The sequence below is a fragment of the Phyllostomus hastatus genome, unplaced genomic scaffold (assembly GCF_019186645.2).
Source record: "Phyllostomus hastatus isolate PE091 unplaced genomic scaffold, TTU_PhHast_1.1 phas_contig_471, whole genome shotgun sequence".
NCBI lineage: Eukaryota > Metazoa > Chordata > Mammalia > Chiroptera > Phyllostomidae > Phyllostomus > Phyllostomus hastatus.
The window spans coordinates 118,728-134,627 of NW_025333887.1; the positions used below are offsets into that span (position 1 = coordinate 118,728).

General features: G+C 48.7%; 2 protein-coding genes across 2 annotated transcripts; both read right to left on the reverse strand.

Moving 5' to 3' along the window:
* Positions 1–4,078: 4,078 nt before the first annotated feature.
* PNMA6E (PNMA family member 6E) lies at positions 4,079–6,139 on the reverse strand. The gene is made up of 2 exons (XM_045845402.1): positions 5,464–6,139; positions 4,079–5,376 (listed from the first exon to the last, which is right to left on the reverse strand). The coding sequence occupies exons 1-2, from the start codon at positions 6,137–6,139 to the stop codon at positions 4,079–4,081; spliced, it is 1,974 nt and encodes a 657-aa protein (XP_045701358.1).
* Positions 6,140–12,056: 5,917 nt separating this feature from the next.
* LOC123823083 (zinc transporter ZIP9-like) lies at positions 12,057–13,626 on the reverse strand. Its single transcript, XM_045845403.1, is given in 5 exon segments — positions 12,057–12,135; positions 12,137–12,212; positions 12,471–12,815; positions 12,993–13,137; positions 13,582–13,626. Coding segments are annotated over 5 exon segments (690 nt in total).
* Positions 13,627–15,900: the final 2,274 nt, after the last annotated feature.

Sequence of the window (15,900 nt, forward strand, 5' to 3'; positions counted from 1 at the left end):
ACTGTACTCCTCTGACCTTCTGAACTTTAAGAAAAGAAAGACTCCTGCTTAATTTCTCCCTTCCAAATGTCACACAAATTTCTCCTGTGGTCAACCTTAGCCTGGGACTGTAAAGGGCAGGAATTCTAGGGGAAGTCATTGTAGCTTAGCCCAGTGGACACAATATACTTGACAAGTGCTGTCCTTTATCTGAGGATGCCTCCTTGCTTCCTCCATCTTGCCCCACTGTCCCTCTACGTGTACCTGGTGACATCCACCTTATGCTTCAAAGGCACACAAGTGCCATCTGCTCCCCAAGTCCCCTACAGCCCTCTGGGCAACTGTCCCCATAGGCACTGGCAGGCAGGGCTGGGCAACAGGATCACTGAGGGGAAGCTTCCTGGGCTGTCAGCTGGGAGAGCACAGCCATGAATTACCACCCCTGCAACAGTGTTGGCAGTCAGCTGCATGTGATTTCCTGAAGCAGCCCCCTTGCCAGAGTCTGTCAGGGTCCCAGGCATCTGGAATGCACCAGATGGAAAAAGAGGCAAGTTACACAATGATGATGGAAGTTGTCCATCACATGAGTGGAGTTGTGCTGCCTCTCCAGCCCTAAACTTTCAGAAAGACTGGGCTCTGGGGCCTGCAAGATGACCACTGGGGCACAGATTCACCAAATTCTCTCTCAAAGCCACCCTGAGCCTGAATCTCTGTTCACCCAGAAGTCATTGGCTCCCTGAGGACCTGGCAGGTAGGAGAGTCTCTGGAGCCCTGCTCTGGTGGACTTGTCCCTAAAGTCCAATGTGTGCATCAGAATAGAATGTATTCACAGAACAAGACTCAGGCCCCTACAGCAAGCCCTTGTTGGGGAAGTGTTGAAAGCCAAGTCCCAAGTGCCTCCCAATGGGCAGGCACCGAGTCACTGTCCCCCACCCAGCAGCCAGTGGGTTTCTCTTTCATTTTTCAGGGGTGACTCTGTAGCAGGGTGTTAGTGGTCATTTGGTCAATACTGTCTCCCTCTCTGCAGATGTGAGCTGGACTGGGATGAGAATGGGCATGGGGCTAGGATGGGGTGCCAGCAGAGTCTGCACTAAGCTTCAGGGAGGGCCATCTACTCAACAAGCCACCACTCCCTGTGCCAGCCATGAATCTGTCCCTACAAGCTGGAAAAGACACAGCAAGTGGTGTGGAGGGGCTCCCCAATCCTCAGGACTCTGCAAGCTGCCCCAGGCTATAGGCAGGAACAGGAAGTGGCTACACTGATAAGGACTTGGACTGCAAGCTGAACAGAGGATACTAGAGAAAGACTGGGAAGGAAATATGAAAGGCATTGTCAAGGTCTGTGGGGATGTCTCTGACCATCTTATCTGGGCCATAAGCTGTGGGGAATGGGGACAGAGTAGAAAAATGGGGATAGGGGCTCCCTCAGCAACCAGTCTGCTTGGCCCCCTGAGTTGGCTGGTGTTAGTGTATGTGCTCTTCCTCAATTCATGGGGAAGAGGGAAGCCACTGGAAGTCTCAGGCTCTAGTCAGAGGAGATAGTCTGAGAAACAACTTGCCCAACTCATACTCTCTCTCTCTCCCCCTGCCCCCCTCCACAAACACATACACACTGAAGCTTTGTCCTGAGCAGACACTCTCCTCAATCCCAGGGCATCTCCCTGCCCTCTCACAGGCTCCTCTCTATCCTTGATAGGGCATACCCAGCTGACAGGAGTCTGCAGGAAGGCACCAACTTTAGCTGTGCCTGGGACATGTTCTCAGAGGGTGTGCACTGCTGCTCACCCCAGATTGGGGGCTTTCCTCTTTTCACCAGACCAGCTCCCCCTCAGACTTCAGCCACATCATCCAGTTCCAAGAGAAAAGAGGCAAAGGCCTACCCATCCTGACCCTGTTGCCCCAGGACTCCACACCCTAAATTCTGGGATGTACTTTCCCTCAGACCTTCCCTGGAGGCATTAAGCACAGTATTCCCAAATCCCAGCTACAAGCAGGAGTTATAGTACAAATATCTACTCCTGTGGGCTGCTCTTTTGAATGGTGTCATTGGAAGGCACTTGTACCACCCTAGTCTTTAGCCATCACATCTCAGTGTAGCCACTGGAAGCACAAAGAGGACTAGCTGAAGGATGGCATCGGGAGTGGGGGCACTCATGGGCATTTGGGGAGGGCTGGAGAGTCAGGCTTGGAGGAACAAGGGTCTGCATTGTGGTGAAGTGCTGGGCCGGCTCCCTCCCATGAGTGGGCACAGATACTGTGGTTTGCACCACCAAAAGGGGACTCAGATGGTGCCAGAACCATAGCTATCACTGCCCCTGCTGCCACTCACTACCAAGTGGAATCTGTGTGATCCTGCTTCTTCCCACCTCTGGGCCCAGATTCAATTGGCAGCAGGAGCATCTGGTTGACGTGTCCTGGTCACATACCCATGTCCTATCTGCAAGAGAAGCTGGGAGATCACAGACCTGGCATTTTGCATTCCTCTCATAGGAGGTAGGCTCAGCCTCATAAAGTGACAACCTCTGGAAACAGAAGGAATGAGCAATGTTCACTGGAACCACATTAATGGTCCAACAGCTTCCCACTGCCTTTAGCATGAATCCTGACCTCCCACCCCTGAATATTACCCCTTCAGAGAGCACCCCATCCCCCAAGTATTGTGGGTACCTCCATTGTACAGATCACCATCCTAGTCTTTTTCTTGTCCTTGAGAGCAAGTCTTTTTGCAGGTGGAGAACCTGCAAAATATCCTTTTTGCTGGATGTGTTAGTGCCCATTCTCCAAGAAACCGCCAGAATGTCTAGATTTTGAGTTGCTCAGTGTTACCACTGTTGTTCCATGGTGATATTTTCATATTTTTGGATACCTCAAATTAAGATACACTTGGGGTTTTTACTAAAATCTTACCAGTCTAATACTGGTTTCTCACCAAGGAGGCCATAGGCTGTGGGGGATGACAGTTCTTATGTGGCCCTACCCCACACAGCACACACACTTAGCAGTCCTGCATCCCATGCACTAGATACCAGTGCCTCCTTCCCCCCAGCCAAGGAGAAAAGTAGGATCACTCCTAATTGGGATTATAAAATTATAACCCCAAAACTTTATAATTCACCCATTCAGTGAAACAAAAACTTTTGTCATATCCTAGCCTGCCAAAGTACCTACTCTACCCTCTCATGGGCAAAGTCTCCCATGGGTGCTAAGCCGTAATCCTTTTCTGGTTCCCAACTCCATCCCCAGCACACACTCCCCTCAACTTCCCATAGCAAAACTCAACAAAATTTATTGAAGAGAAACATTTACTGAAATATTTGAAGAAATGGAATGACAACAGAGAGGAACTCCTAATGGCCACTAAAGCCCATAGGTCCAGAACTGCCACTCCTCCTAGAAGTCCCTGACAAGGTGCCTCAGGTGCCCCCCCCCCACCACAGCCCTCCCACCCTAGTCCCCCTTCCTGAGGGCCCCACCATGGGCCTTTGCAGGACCGTGGACGCTGGCAATGTCCACTCACTGCAGGGCTCCCCTCCCCCTCTGGCCAACATGCTGGGGCCTGGCCCTGCCCTGTGGCCTGCACAGGACAGTCACAGGATGCTGGACAACACAGCAGGGGGCACTCCTCCAAGCCGAGGAAGCCGAGTCACAAGGAACAACAGGGTGGCACATCAGAGCAGTCCCCGTGGAGCCTCGGGCAGCCCTTTTGGTCCCTGGTCCAGTTCTTCCTTCCGAGGTCACTGGATAAGGCCCAGCCTCGCCTTCGTTGGCCCTTCCTTCCATCTCCTGGGACTGGGCACAGGGTCGCCGGGGTGGGAGTGGAGGTACAGGAACTGCTCAGAGAAGCACACACACATCCCCACAAGAACAAGCAGTGCTTGACCGAAATCTACACCGAGAAAGCAGAGGTTGAGCTCAGGACATTGGACGAGAGTGAGCAGAGCCATGGCTGATAGTGGAGCTCACAACATGTGCCAGGGCTGAGAGGTAGCTGCCCTGGTACGTAGGCCAGCACACCCACCCAGGCTACCCTGACCTGACCTCCTCTTGCCTCCAGGCCTGTGCTGCCTGAGAGGACTGGAGGTCACTGGGTCTTCTAAGCCTATTTGCCTGAGGAGGGCTCAGGGGAACTCATCTCCCCTGCCCTGGCCTCACTTCCTGACTCCTCCGGGATGGCTTTGAGCCCCTCCTCAGGGGGTTCCTCGGCCTCCTGGTCTGCCTGGGCCTGGCCCTCTGGACGACCACTGGGACCACCCAAGCCCACCCCAGAAGCACTGCTCACATGGGCAGAGGACGGTTCTGCCTGACCTAGGCCTGCTGGAGCAAGAGCATTTTCATCTCGCTGAGTGGCAGAGGTGGTCTCCTCAGAGGGAGGGCTGGCCCTGGTGGTATCACTGGTTTTAGGAGCAGCCTCATCAGGACTGGCAATGCCAGGACCTGCCTCACTGGCCACTGCATGGGCCATTGCAGCCTCGGCACTATCTTCTTTGGAAAGGGCACCCTGGGCAGCTCCTTCATGGGTTGGGGCAGCCTCGCCATCATCTTCACGGGCTGGGGCAGCATGGGCAGCTCCTTCGTGGGCTGGGGCGGCCTGGGCAGCATCTTCATGGGCTGGGGCGGCCTGGGCAGCATCTTCATGGACTAGGGCAGCATGGGCAGCTCCTTCATGGGCTGGGGCAGCCTCGCCATCATCTTCATGGGCTGGGATGGCCTGGGCAACAACCAGGTCAGAAGCCAGGTCTCCAACATCCACACAGGCCCCTTCTTCCATTTGGGCCTGCTGGCTCGTAGTTGGAGTGGCCTCCCATGCCTCTGACTCCCGAATAAGCCGAAGCATCCCCAGGAAACCAGGTGATCTCCTCTCCAGCCGCAATCTCCTCAGCATGTTCCAGAGCATCTCATTGGGACGGGCTCGCATCAGCACCTGCCGGGCACGCACCTGGTCTGCCATACGGGGTTGGATGGCCCCCTTCTCTATGGCCGCCTGCAGCAGGCCTTCCAGGCGCATGACATAGGCAAAGAGAGTCTCCTGGGGCCGTTGGGCACAAGTCATGAATTTCAGCCGCGAAGTCATAGGATTGTCCTTGTTCCCAAATACCTGAATCAGTGCAGCAAGGCAGTCCTGTGCAGTGATGTTGGGATTTTCACGTAAGAGGTCACTCACAAGATCCAGCGCAGGGCCACCCAAGCTTTCCACAAGCCTCCTCCTCCTCTCCCTTTCTGATATGTGGCGCCACAGGTACAGCATGTCATTGGCATGGTCCAGCCAGCTCTCAAAGGACTCATCCCCGTGGCCTGGCTCTTCCATCCCAGAAAAGGTTCTCAGTTCCTGGTAGGCCATATTTTCCAGCATAGGCTGCAAGGCCTGCCTCCATTGCTGGTTCCAAGCTCCTGCCTGTCCTGGGGCTCCTGCCACACCCACAACTTCCTCACCTGGAGCTCCTGCCTCACCTGAGGCTCCTGCCATACTCACAGATGCTGCCATACCTGCAATTCCTGTGTCACCTGCAGCTCCCTCCTCATCTGATATTCCTGCTTCATCTTCAGCTCCTGCCTCACCAGCAGCTCTCTCCTCACCTGCAGCTCCATCCTCACCTACAGCTCCATCCTCACCTGCAGCTCCTTCTTCATCTGCAGCTCCTACCTCACCTGCAGCTCCATCCTCACCTGCAGCTCCTTCTTCATCTGCAGCTCCTCCCTCGCCTGCAGCTCCTCCCTCGCCTGCAGCTCCATCCTCGCCTGCAGCTCCTTCCTCGCCTGCAGCTCCTTCCTCACCTGCAGCTTCTTCCTCACCTACACCTCTTGCCTCACCTGCCCTGCCAGCCCCTGCTTCCCTCTGGAGTAGTGCAGGGAAATCAGGTCTATCTTGTGACTCAGAATCAGAGGCCTCAGGCAGAAAGACCACAGTCCAGGGTCCCTCCCTGCCTGGTACTTGTTGGGGGATTGAATTTCGGTTTAAATACTCAGCAAACTCAATCAAGGCAACGGTAGACTGGAGCTCCCTTTTGAAGACCTTGCCCAGCACTCGGTACCTGCCCAGGTGCCACAGGGCAGCCTGCACAGTCTCCTGGAATTCCTGGTCCTCACAGTCATCTGGGATGCCCAGGATGAGCAAGGAGCGGCGGGCGTTCACACCCATCAGGCTACACCAGTCATGCAGCATCGCCAGCTCCAGTGCCATCGCCATCGCCTGAGGGCCTGGGGGGTGGGTAGAAGTGATTGGACAGTGATGTGCAGGTTGTTGTAGTGTGGCCCTTGTCCTATGGGTGCAAAGGGAAGAGAGTCATGCATGTGCTACACAGCCCAGTGCCCCTCCCAGCAGAGGCCTGGAGCACCTCCCCTCCCTGGTTTTGTTGTTGTTGTTTAATTTTAGGAAACATTTTTGCTAGTCACAATTTCCATTTTTTACTGGCATCAGTTTTAGGAAATCACCCTTTTTTCCCCAAGAAATTTGTCAAGTTTTCAAATTTTTGGCACAAATTTTTCCATAATATTCCCTCATTCTCTTTTTTTAATTGTTGTTCAAGTAGAGTTGTCCCCATTTTCCCCATGCCAACTCATTCTCTTTTTAATGTCTGTTTGATTTGTAGTGGTAGCCCTCTTTCATACCTGATTAGTGATTAGTAGTCCTTCTCCTTTTCTGTGATTAGTCTTGCCAGGGCTTTATCAGTTTCATTGCTCTTTAAAAAGAACCAAGAGATGGCTTTGTTAATTGTCTCTATAATTTGCTTTCTGTCACTGATTTCCTTTCTCAGCCCTATTATTTCTTTTCCGTCAACTCATTTTACATTTACTTTACTTTCTCTAGCTTCTTTAAATGGGCTATTAGGTCGTCGAGTGTACGCCCTTCTTTTTTCCTAATATAAGCATTTAGAGCAATACATTTTCCTCCGATTGTTTCTTTAGTTACTTCCCACTGATTTTGGTAAGCTGTATTTTTTCTTATTAAAGTATTTGACAAGAAATATTTTCTAAGTTTCTTTGTGGTTTTCTTTGATTCATAGGTTTCCAAATATTTAGAAATGTTATCACTGCTAATTTCAAATAAAATTCTCTCATGATTAGAGAACTTATTAAGTAAAAGCAATCATTTTACATTTAGGGAGACTTTTCATGGCTGGAAACATGTTGTATCTGGTGAATGTATAAAGCACCCTCATAAAGAATCTGTATTTTCAGAACTTCCAGCCAAGAAGGGAGGCATAGGTAGATATGCTTTGCTTCTTTGCACAACCAAAATAAGGACAACAAATTTAAAAACAAAAAAACAAAACTGCCAGAAAACTGAACTGTAAAGAAGTCCGATAAACAAGGGGTTAAAGAAGAAACATTCATCCAGACCAGTAGGAGGGGCAGAGACAGGAAGCCAGGGTGGAAAGGACTCATGGCAAGGCAGCAGTTGGTGGACCAAGTGGTGCCACATTCACATGCAGATAAGCCAGGAGGAACAACTAGGGAGCGAGACAGACTGCACAACCCAGGGATCCAGTGCAGGAAACTAAAACCTCAAAACCTCTGATTGAAAAAACCTGTGGGAGTTGTGGCAGCAGGAGAAACTCCCAGCCTCACAGGAGAGTCCATTGGAGACACCCACGGGGTCCTAGAATATACACAAGCCCACCCACCTGGGACCTCAGCACCAGAAGGGCCCAATTTGCTTTTGGGCAGTGACTGAACATAGGGCGAGAGCAGAGCAAGTGGCACTGTTCCCTCTCTGACCCCTCCCCCCACATACAGTGCCACAACACAGCAAAGTGGGTTGCCCCACCCTGACGAATACCTAAGGCTCCACCCTTTACAACATAACCAGTGTGCTGAGACAAAGAAATACGGCCCAAATGAAAGAACAGATCAAAAGTCCAGAGAAAGAACTAAGTGACGAGGACATAGCCAACCTATCAGATGCAGATTCAAAACACAGTAATCAGGATGCTCACAGAAATGATTAAGCATGGACACAAAATAGAGGAAGAAGTGAAGGCTATGCAAAGTGAAATAAAGAAAAATATACAGGGAACCAACAGAGAAGGGAAGGAAACTGGGACTCAAATCAACAGTTTGGAGCAGAGGGAAGAAACAAACATTCAACCAGGACAGAATGAAGAAACAGAAATTCAAAAAAAAATGAAGAGAGGCTGAGAAAGCTCTGGGACAACCTGAAACATTCCAACGTTCGAAACACAGGGGTGCCAGAAGGAGAAGAAGAGGAGCAAGAAATTGAAAATTTACTTGAACGAATAATGGAGGAAAATGTCCCCAATCTGGCAAAGGAAATAGACTTCTAGGAAGCTCAGAGTCCCAAAGAAGTTGGACCCAAGGAGGAACACACCAAGGCACATCATCATTAAGTTACCTAAGATTAAAGATAAGGAGTGAACCTTAAAAGCAGCAAGAGAAAAGGAGACAGTTACCTACAAAGGAGTTCCCATCAGACTGTCAGCTAATTTCTCAAAAGAAATCTTGCAGGGAAGAAGGGGCTGGAAAGAAATATTCCAAGTCATGAAAGGCAAGGAAGGACCTACATTCAAGGTGACTCTATCTAGCAAAGCTCTCATTCAGAATAGAAGGGAAGATAAAGTGCTTCTCAGACAAGATCAAGTTAAAGGAGTTCATCATCACCAAGTCCTTATTATATGAAATGTTAAAGGGACTTATTTAAGAAAAAGAAGATCAAAACTATGAACATTAAAATGGCAACAAATTCACAAGTATTAACAACTGAAGGTAAAAAAAAAACTAAGTAAACAAGCAGAACAGGAACAGAATCACAGAAATGGAGATCACATGGAGGGCTTTCAGTGGGAAGAGGGAGGGAGGAGTATGGAGGAAAAGTACAGTGGATAAGAAGCATAATTGGTAGGTAGAAAATAGACAGGGGGAGGTTAAGAATAGTATGGGAAATGGAGAAGCCAAGGAACCTATATGTATGACCCATGGACATGAACTAAGTGGTGAAATGTTGGTGGGAGGGGCCTGGTGCACGGCCAGGGTGTAAATGGGAGAAAAAAATGGGACAACTGCAATAGCATAATCAATAAAATATACTTTTAAAAAAGAATCTATACGCCCTGGCTGGCATAGCTCAGTGGATTGAGCGCGGACTGCAAACCAAAGTGTTGGAGGTTTGATTCCCAGTCAGGGCACATGCCTGGGTTTAGGCCACAGCCCCCAGCATCCGTACATTGATGTTTCTCTCTCTCTCTTTCTCCCTCCCTTCCCTCTCAAAAAATAAATAAATAAAATCTTTTTTAAAAAAGATTAAAAAAAGAATCTATATTTCCTGTGGAGGCCAAGGCTTTGCCCCTCCCCACACTGAAATCCCTATGCCACCCCCCCACACACACACAGAGGTGATGGGTGACCTCTCAGATTCCAATTGCAGTGCCCTATCCCCAACCCCCACCCTCTATTTGCAGTATCCGACAACCTCCACCAGATCGCAGCACCCCCAGCGTGTTCCCCTCTTACCATCACCTGCTCCCCATGTGCCAGGCGGCTCCTCTACCCCCACACCTCAGCCAGTGGCTCTACCTTCCAGCCCATCTCTTCCCTGGACACAGGGCTCCACCCTCTTATGCTGTGCCTGGCACTCAGCCAGTGGTACTCGCCTCCACCAGTGCGCCCCCCTTATGTTTAGACGTTAGCCTTCTCCTCTCGCCTCCTTACACCAGAGAGCCCTTCTCTTGGGACCCTCCCCCCCATGCTCTCCACCCCTCAGTCAGTCCTCCTCTATGGCGTTCGCCCTCCCCCTCTTCTCCCTACACGCACAGTGGAAGCTCCCCACACGCGGGGACCCTCCCAATAGTCCCCACCTTGACCAGTAGCACTCCCTTTATCCCCACAGTAAGCATTAGTTCTCCTCTCACGTCAGGGCACCGGGACCCTGCCTGCCCCACACCCACCCACAACCAGCAGCCTTTTCCTCTGTGGAGCCCCAAAGTTGGCCCCAGCCACTTGGCAGGTGACCCCACCCTCTGTCCTCCTGGAAGAACAGTCATTGCCCTCCCCTCCAGCACCGTGGAGCCTTCCCTGCCCACAGCCCCTCAACCGCTTAGCCATTAACTCCACACACCACCTCCCTACACCACAGCACCCCCACCTGCCCCCATCCAGCCAGCAGTACCACCCTCTGGACCCCCAACTGAGAATCCTGCCCTCATCACCCCCTCAGTCAGCAGCCCTCCCTTAGGCTGGGTGCCTGGGACCCGCCCAGGCACCCCTACACATTAGCCCTCCTCTCCGAACCCCTCACCCAGGAGCCCTACTCCAGCTTGAGTCCCCACCAAACCTCTGCGTTGGGCCTCACTTTCTCGGCCTTCGTGGACGACTCCAAAATCCCACTCGTAAGGGACTGAAGAACTCGCCTCTGCTGCGCAGCCAGGAGCTGAGTGGCGGCGTATTCCAAGCTCTCTGTGTTAAGGCCACGAGGGCTTCCCAGAAGCCCCTCCGCGAAGAGGTGGAAAGTTCTGGCTGTGTCTGGGTGCAGGGCAAATGATTGGATCAGAAAAGCACGTGAGGAGGCAATATGTTACAGTAGCAACAGGCTGCAAGTGGTGGGGGCTTGGTGACCCGAGGCTTGAAGCATGTAGAAGCAAAAAGCACACCCATTGGCCCTTCAGCAACAAGATGGCCTACGAACACGGCAGCAGGTAGTTGGTGGAGTAAACTTGCAGATGGAGAGCCTATGGTGGCAAATCGGGCACATTTTCTGTATAGTTTCCTTTCTCTCTCTTTCCTTCTTTCCTTCCTTCCTTCCCTCCTTCCTCTCTTTCAATAACTTTAAATGAACAAGCAAACACTTCCCATGTATGATACATCTTGACTTTCTTCACCTCTACAGGTGCCTAGGTGACACTGAGCTCGCATCACCCAAGAGACACCAAGTATTTTGCCAGAGGGACTGATAGTCTGATAAGATTAATATTTAAAAAGAAAAAAAAGGAAAGCATAGGTTTTGGTTAATCTTACTTTTAAAGAGGTTCTTACAAAGATGACAGTAACTATCCAAATTCACTCAAAATTTAATACCACTTAATTTCTAAAGATATTTTGGCACCTGACTGTTCTTGAAGGAAAGTCTAGACCTAAACCTACTAGAACTTGGCTCCTTATAAGCATGCATTGGAGGCAGGGTTCTGCAAAGAAGAACTTGAAAAAATGCTACTAAATACTTAGTCACCTCTTTAGAAGCTAGTCCATCTCTGTTGCTCCATTTGGTGGAATGGCAGCCTGTCTTCAAAGAGGCACATGCAGAAAGAGGTGTTAAAGTCCTCCCAGACAGGCCTTTTCAGTGGATATCTCCCGAGTATAAAGTCAACTTTCAATTTGTTTGCCATCATTTTTTCTGACTCTAGCCCCAAATTAACTACAGTTATCTTTAGCATCTAAGACAACAGGCATTATGACTTTTTATAAAGGCATGTGGCATAAATGGTAAAGCACCAGTCTTACATGGTGAGACCCATATTAAAAATAAATGAATTAAAGTGGCAGAGCCTCTAAACCAGGGGTGTCAAACTCATTTTTACCGAGGGTCACATCAGCCCCACAGTTGCCTTCAAAGGGCTGAATCTAATTTTAGGACTGTATAAATATAACTACTCCTTATACAGTCCTAAAATTACATTCAGCCTTTTGAAGGCAACTGTGAGGATGATGTGACCCCTGGTGAAAATGAGTTTGACACCCCTGCTCTAAACTAAGAGATTTAGTTTAATTACAGAACACTGTATTCTCATAATTACTATTTCATTGTGAGTATGAAGTTCTCCACTTTTCCTTAAAAATTAAAACTAAATTCCATCTTCCCTGAAAATAGCGTTTAGAGAAACATCAAAACTCTAAATTCCCAGGGCCCTTTAAAAGACAATACAATGAAATGTGTATATCCAATCACAATGTGTTATTTCTACTCTAAAAGCTTTCTGTTACTCCAAGTCTTAATATCACCTCTCTATGGACTCTAGGAATACAGGTGGAAATGGGCAAGGTGAGACAAGAGACTAAGAAAGTGAGCAGCTATCATGTGCTGGCTGTTCTAGATGGCAAATGGCTATGGATTGAGGCTAGAACCTGAACATTTAATGCTGGTGTCCTGTTGAGAGGATGAGTGGGATGAGGCAACACAGAACCAGGGCTGCCACCTCCAGTGGGTTCAGATTGGTGACTGTGCCTCATTCCACCCACATCAGGGAGGACATGTACTGTGGCAACATAAAGAAATGTCCTGGCAACCCCGGCTGGTGTGGCTCAATGGATTGAGTGCCAGCCTGCGAACCGAAGGGTCACTGGTTCGATTCCCAGTCAGGGCACATGCCTGGATTGCAGGCCAGGTCCCCAGCGGGGGGGGGGGGGGGGGGCACGTGCAAAAGGCAACCACACATTGATGTTTCTCTCCCTTTCTTTCTCCCTCCCTTCCTCCTCTCTAAAAATAAATAAATAAAATCTTTAAAAGAAAAAGAAAGAAATGTCCTGGCAGACAAAAGTGGCAGGCAAAAGTGTGGCCACTCCAGTGGCATTGACCTCTGGAAAGGCTTCTTTACTGCCCTTATTAAGTCCTAAGAATGTCACCATGGACATAACTGGTGCTGCCAGTGCAAAGACCAGTAAGTGCTTTCTAATTTGATTCTGCTGTAGGCCACCATTCATTAAGAACAAAACCAGCCCAAAAGCAGCTGGTGACTTCCATAGCATTGAAGCCACAAACACAATTAACTGGACGCTAGTCTGTGAAGTAGAAGCTGCTGCTCCCAATGCAACACCATCACCTGCAGCATGGACAGCCAGACCCAGTGTATTGGTGATTTTGGAATTGCTAGGCCTTGCAGTTTCTGCATCATCTGTATAATGCACATAGGAGTTGCCAATCTCATCTACCAGCAACATGAAAACAAAGCCCAGTAGAAGGGGAACGCCAGTGTAGGCATGCAGCTGTATCTAGTCATGGTTATGCTCATGTTCATGGGCAACTGGTATTTCTGCAGCCTTGCCTGATACAATCACATTATGTGTTTCACTCCCTTGGTGGTGTTTTCCCTCAAGAATATCTTCATAAAGTGTGTGTACTCCTTCAGGCACAATGACTGGTGGTGCAGTTCCACGGAGAAGGCTGAAATCCAAACCAGTCAACAGTTTAGTTTCTCCTAGAACAGCCCCTTTTTGCTGATGTTTGCACCAGAGAGAACTTTCAGCAAACTTAGGTCCCCAGCCCCTAGGTTTTCAGATGCCAGTCACTGTATTCCCATGGGTTAACAGAAATGGGAAAAGTTAACGGGGAAAATATGTGAATGAGTGATTTCTTCAATGGTCGGAATGAGTGTGGCACAACAGGCCCACTCCTTCTACAGACAATGTTGCAGGTGCCAGCAGGAAAAGGAGGAAAACCCAGTCCTGGTTGTTCTCTAGGCAACCTTAGCTCTTTGGGGCACCCTGCTGGTGACCCACTCCCCCCTACTCTAAGGCCAGCCCACCAGTCCCAGGAAACCCTCCTCTGAGTCTAGAATGAGGAAAAAAGTCCTATAAGTCTCTAATGATGTGTCTTAGGGGTTCTGCATCAAATCCAATACAAATCTGTCTCTGCCCTCTATCTGGTGCAGCCCAAATTACCGCACTCCACTGGGCTTTGGGAGCCACTGATACTGCAGCAGCCATGGCCGCCAATGGACACCCCTTCAATACCTGTTTTCTATTGTGGTTGAAAAGATCATAAAGATATTCTCTATTTTTACTGACTTCTTGTCAACTTATATCAATGGCTGAGGCAGAAATGTAAAAATTGCCCACTATAATTGTGGGCATGTTTGTTTCTCCTTTTATTCTATCAACTTTTTAAAAATTATATTTTATTGATTATGCTATTACAAGTGTCCCAATTTCTCCCCCTTTACACACCTCCAGCCAGCACCCCCACACATTTAGGCAATCCCCACACCATTGTTCATGTCCATGGGTCATGCATGTAAGTTCTTTGGCTACTCTATTTCTTATACTGTGCTTTACATCCCCATGGCTGTTCTGTAACTACCTATTTGTACTCCTTAATCCCCTCACCTCTTCACCTATTCCCCTATAACCCCCTCACATCTGGCCACCAGATGCTCTCAGTATCCATGATTCTGTCTCTGTTCTTCTTGTTTGCTTAGTTTGGTTTTTTTTAGATTCAGTTGTTGATAGATATGTATTTTTTGCCATTTTATTGTTTATAATTTGTACCTTCTTTTTCTTAAACAAGTCCCTTTAACATTTCATATAATAATGGTTTGGTGATGATGAACTCCTTTAGGTTTTTCTTGTCTGGGAAGCTCTTTATCTGCCCTTCAGTTCTAAATGATAGCTTTGCTGGGTAGAGCAATCTTGGCTATAGGTTCTTATTTTTCATGACTTTGAATATTTCTTGCCAATCCCTTCTAGCCTACAGAGTTTCTTTTGAGAAATCAGCTGACAGTCTTATGAGAACTTCTTTGTAGGCAATCATCTGCTTTTCTCTTGCTGTTTTTAAGATTCTCTCTTTATCTTTAACCTTTGACATTTTAATTATGATGTGTCTTGGACTGGGCCTCTTTGCATCCATCTTGTTTGGGACTGTGCTCCTTGGACTTGCATGTCTATTTCCTTAGGGAGATTTTTCTCTTTTTTAAAAGATTTTATTTATTTATTGTTAGAGAGAGGGGGAGGGAGAGAAACATCAATGTGTGGTTTTGCCTCTCACATGCCCCTCACTGGGGACCTGGCCTGCAACCCAGGCATGTGCCCTGACTGGGAATCGAACCAGTGACCTTTTGGTTTGCAGGCCAGTGCTCAATCCACTGAGCCACACCAGTCAGGGCAGAGAGGTTTTCCTTCATTATTTTTTCATATAGATTTCCAATTTCTTGCTCTTTCTTTTCTCCTTCTGGCACCTGTATGATACAAATGTTGGAATGCTTGCAGTTGTCCCATAAGTTGCTTACACTATCCTCATATTTTTGGATTATTTTTTCTTATTGTTATTCTGATTGGTAATTTTTTGCTCCTTATGTTCCAAATCATTGGTTTGACTCTTGGCTTCATCCACTCTACTATTCTTTCTCTGTAAATTGTTTTTTTTTAATTTTAATTAGCAAATCCTTTCTTTCTGATGGGATCTTTTTTATGCTGTTGAGGTCCTCACTAAATTCCTTGAGCGTCCTTATAACCAGTGTTTTGAACTCTGTACCTGATGGATTGCTTATCTCACTTTTGTTTAATTCTTTTTCTGGAGTTTTTATCTCTTCTTTTATTTGGACCATGTTTCTCATTTTGGAAGCCTTCCTGTGTTTCTTTCTATGTACTAGGTATAGCTGCTATGACTTGGTAGCATGGCCTAATGTAATAGGTGTTCTGTAGGGTCCAGTGGCACAGCCTCCCCTGTTACCCAAGCTGGGTACTCCTGGTGTGCCCCTTGTGTGGGCTGACTACACCCTCCTCTTGTAGTGGAGCTTTGGTTGCTGTTGGCAGATCAATGGGAGGGACTTACCCTGGGCAGTCAGATGCAAGGACTGGCTATGACCACTGACCACCATCCTCAGCCCTCCATGGAGGATCAGCTGTGCAGGGGCAGGGTGGTGGTGTTTCGATGTGGTCTGTAGCTGTCCACTGAGTGTGTAGGCCCTTTCCCAGGTGGTGCAGGCCAAGGTCAGCCCCAACCTGTGTTTTGCCTGGGGCTGCCCTGCCTAGGCTATAAAGCAATCTGAGATGGCTGCTACTTGTGCTGGGCTTAGAGATTCCCAGGTGAAGCCAAGCTGTGAATCTAGGTTGGCTGCTGCTAGTGCCAGGCCTGGGGCTACTTAGCGAGAAGTACAAGGGCTGGGGACTCACGGATGCCAGTTTTTGCTTATTTGAGAGGATTTAGAAAGTTGTGAAGCATGAGCCAAGACCAGCCATTCATATGGAAAACTCATGATTAAC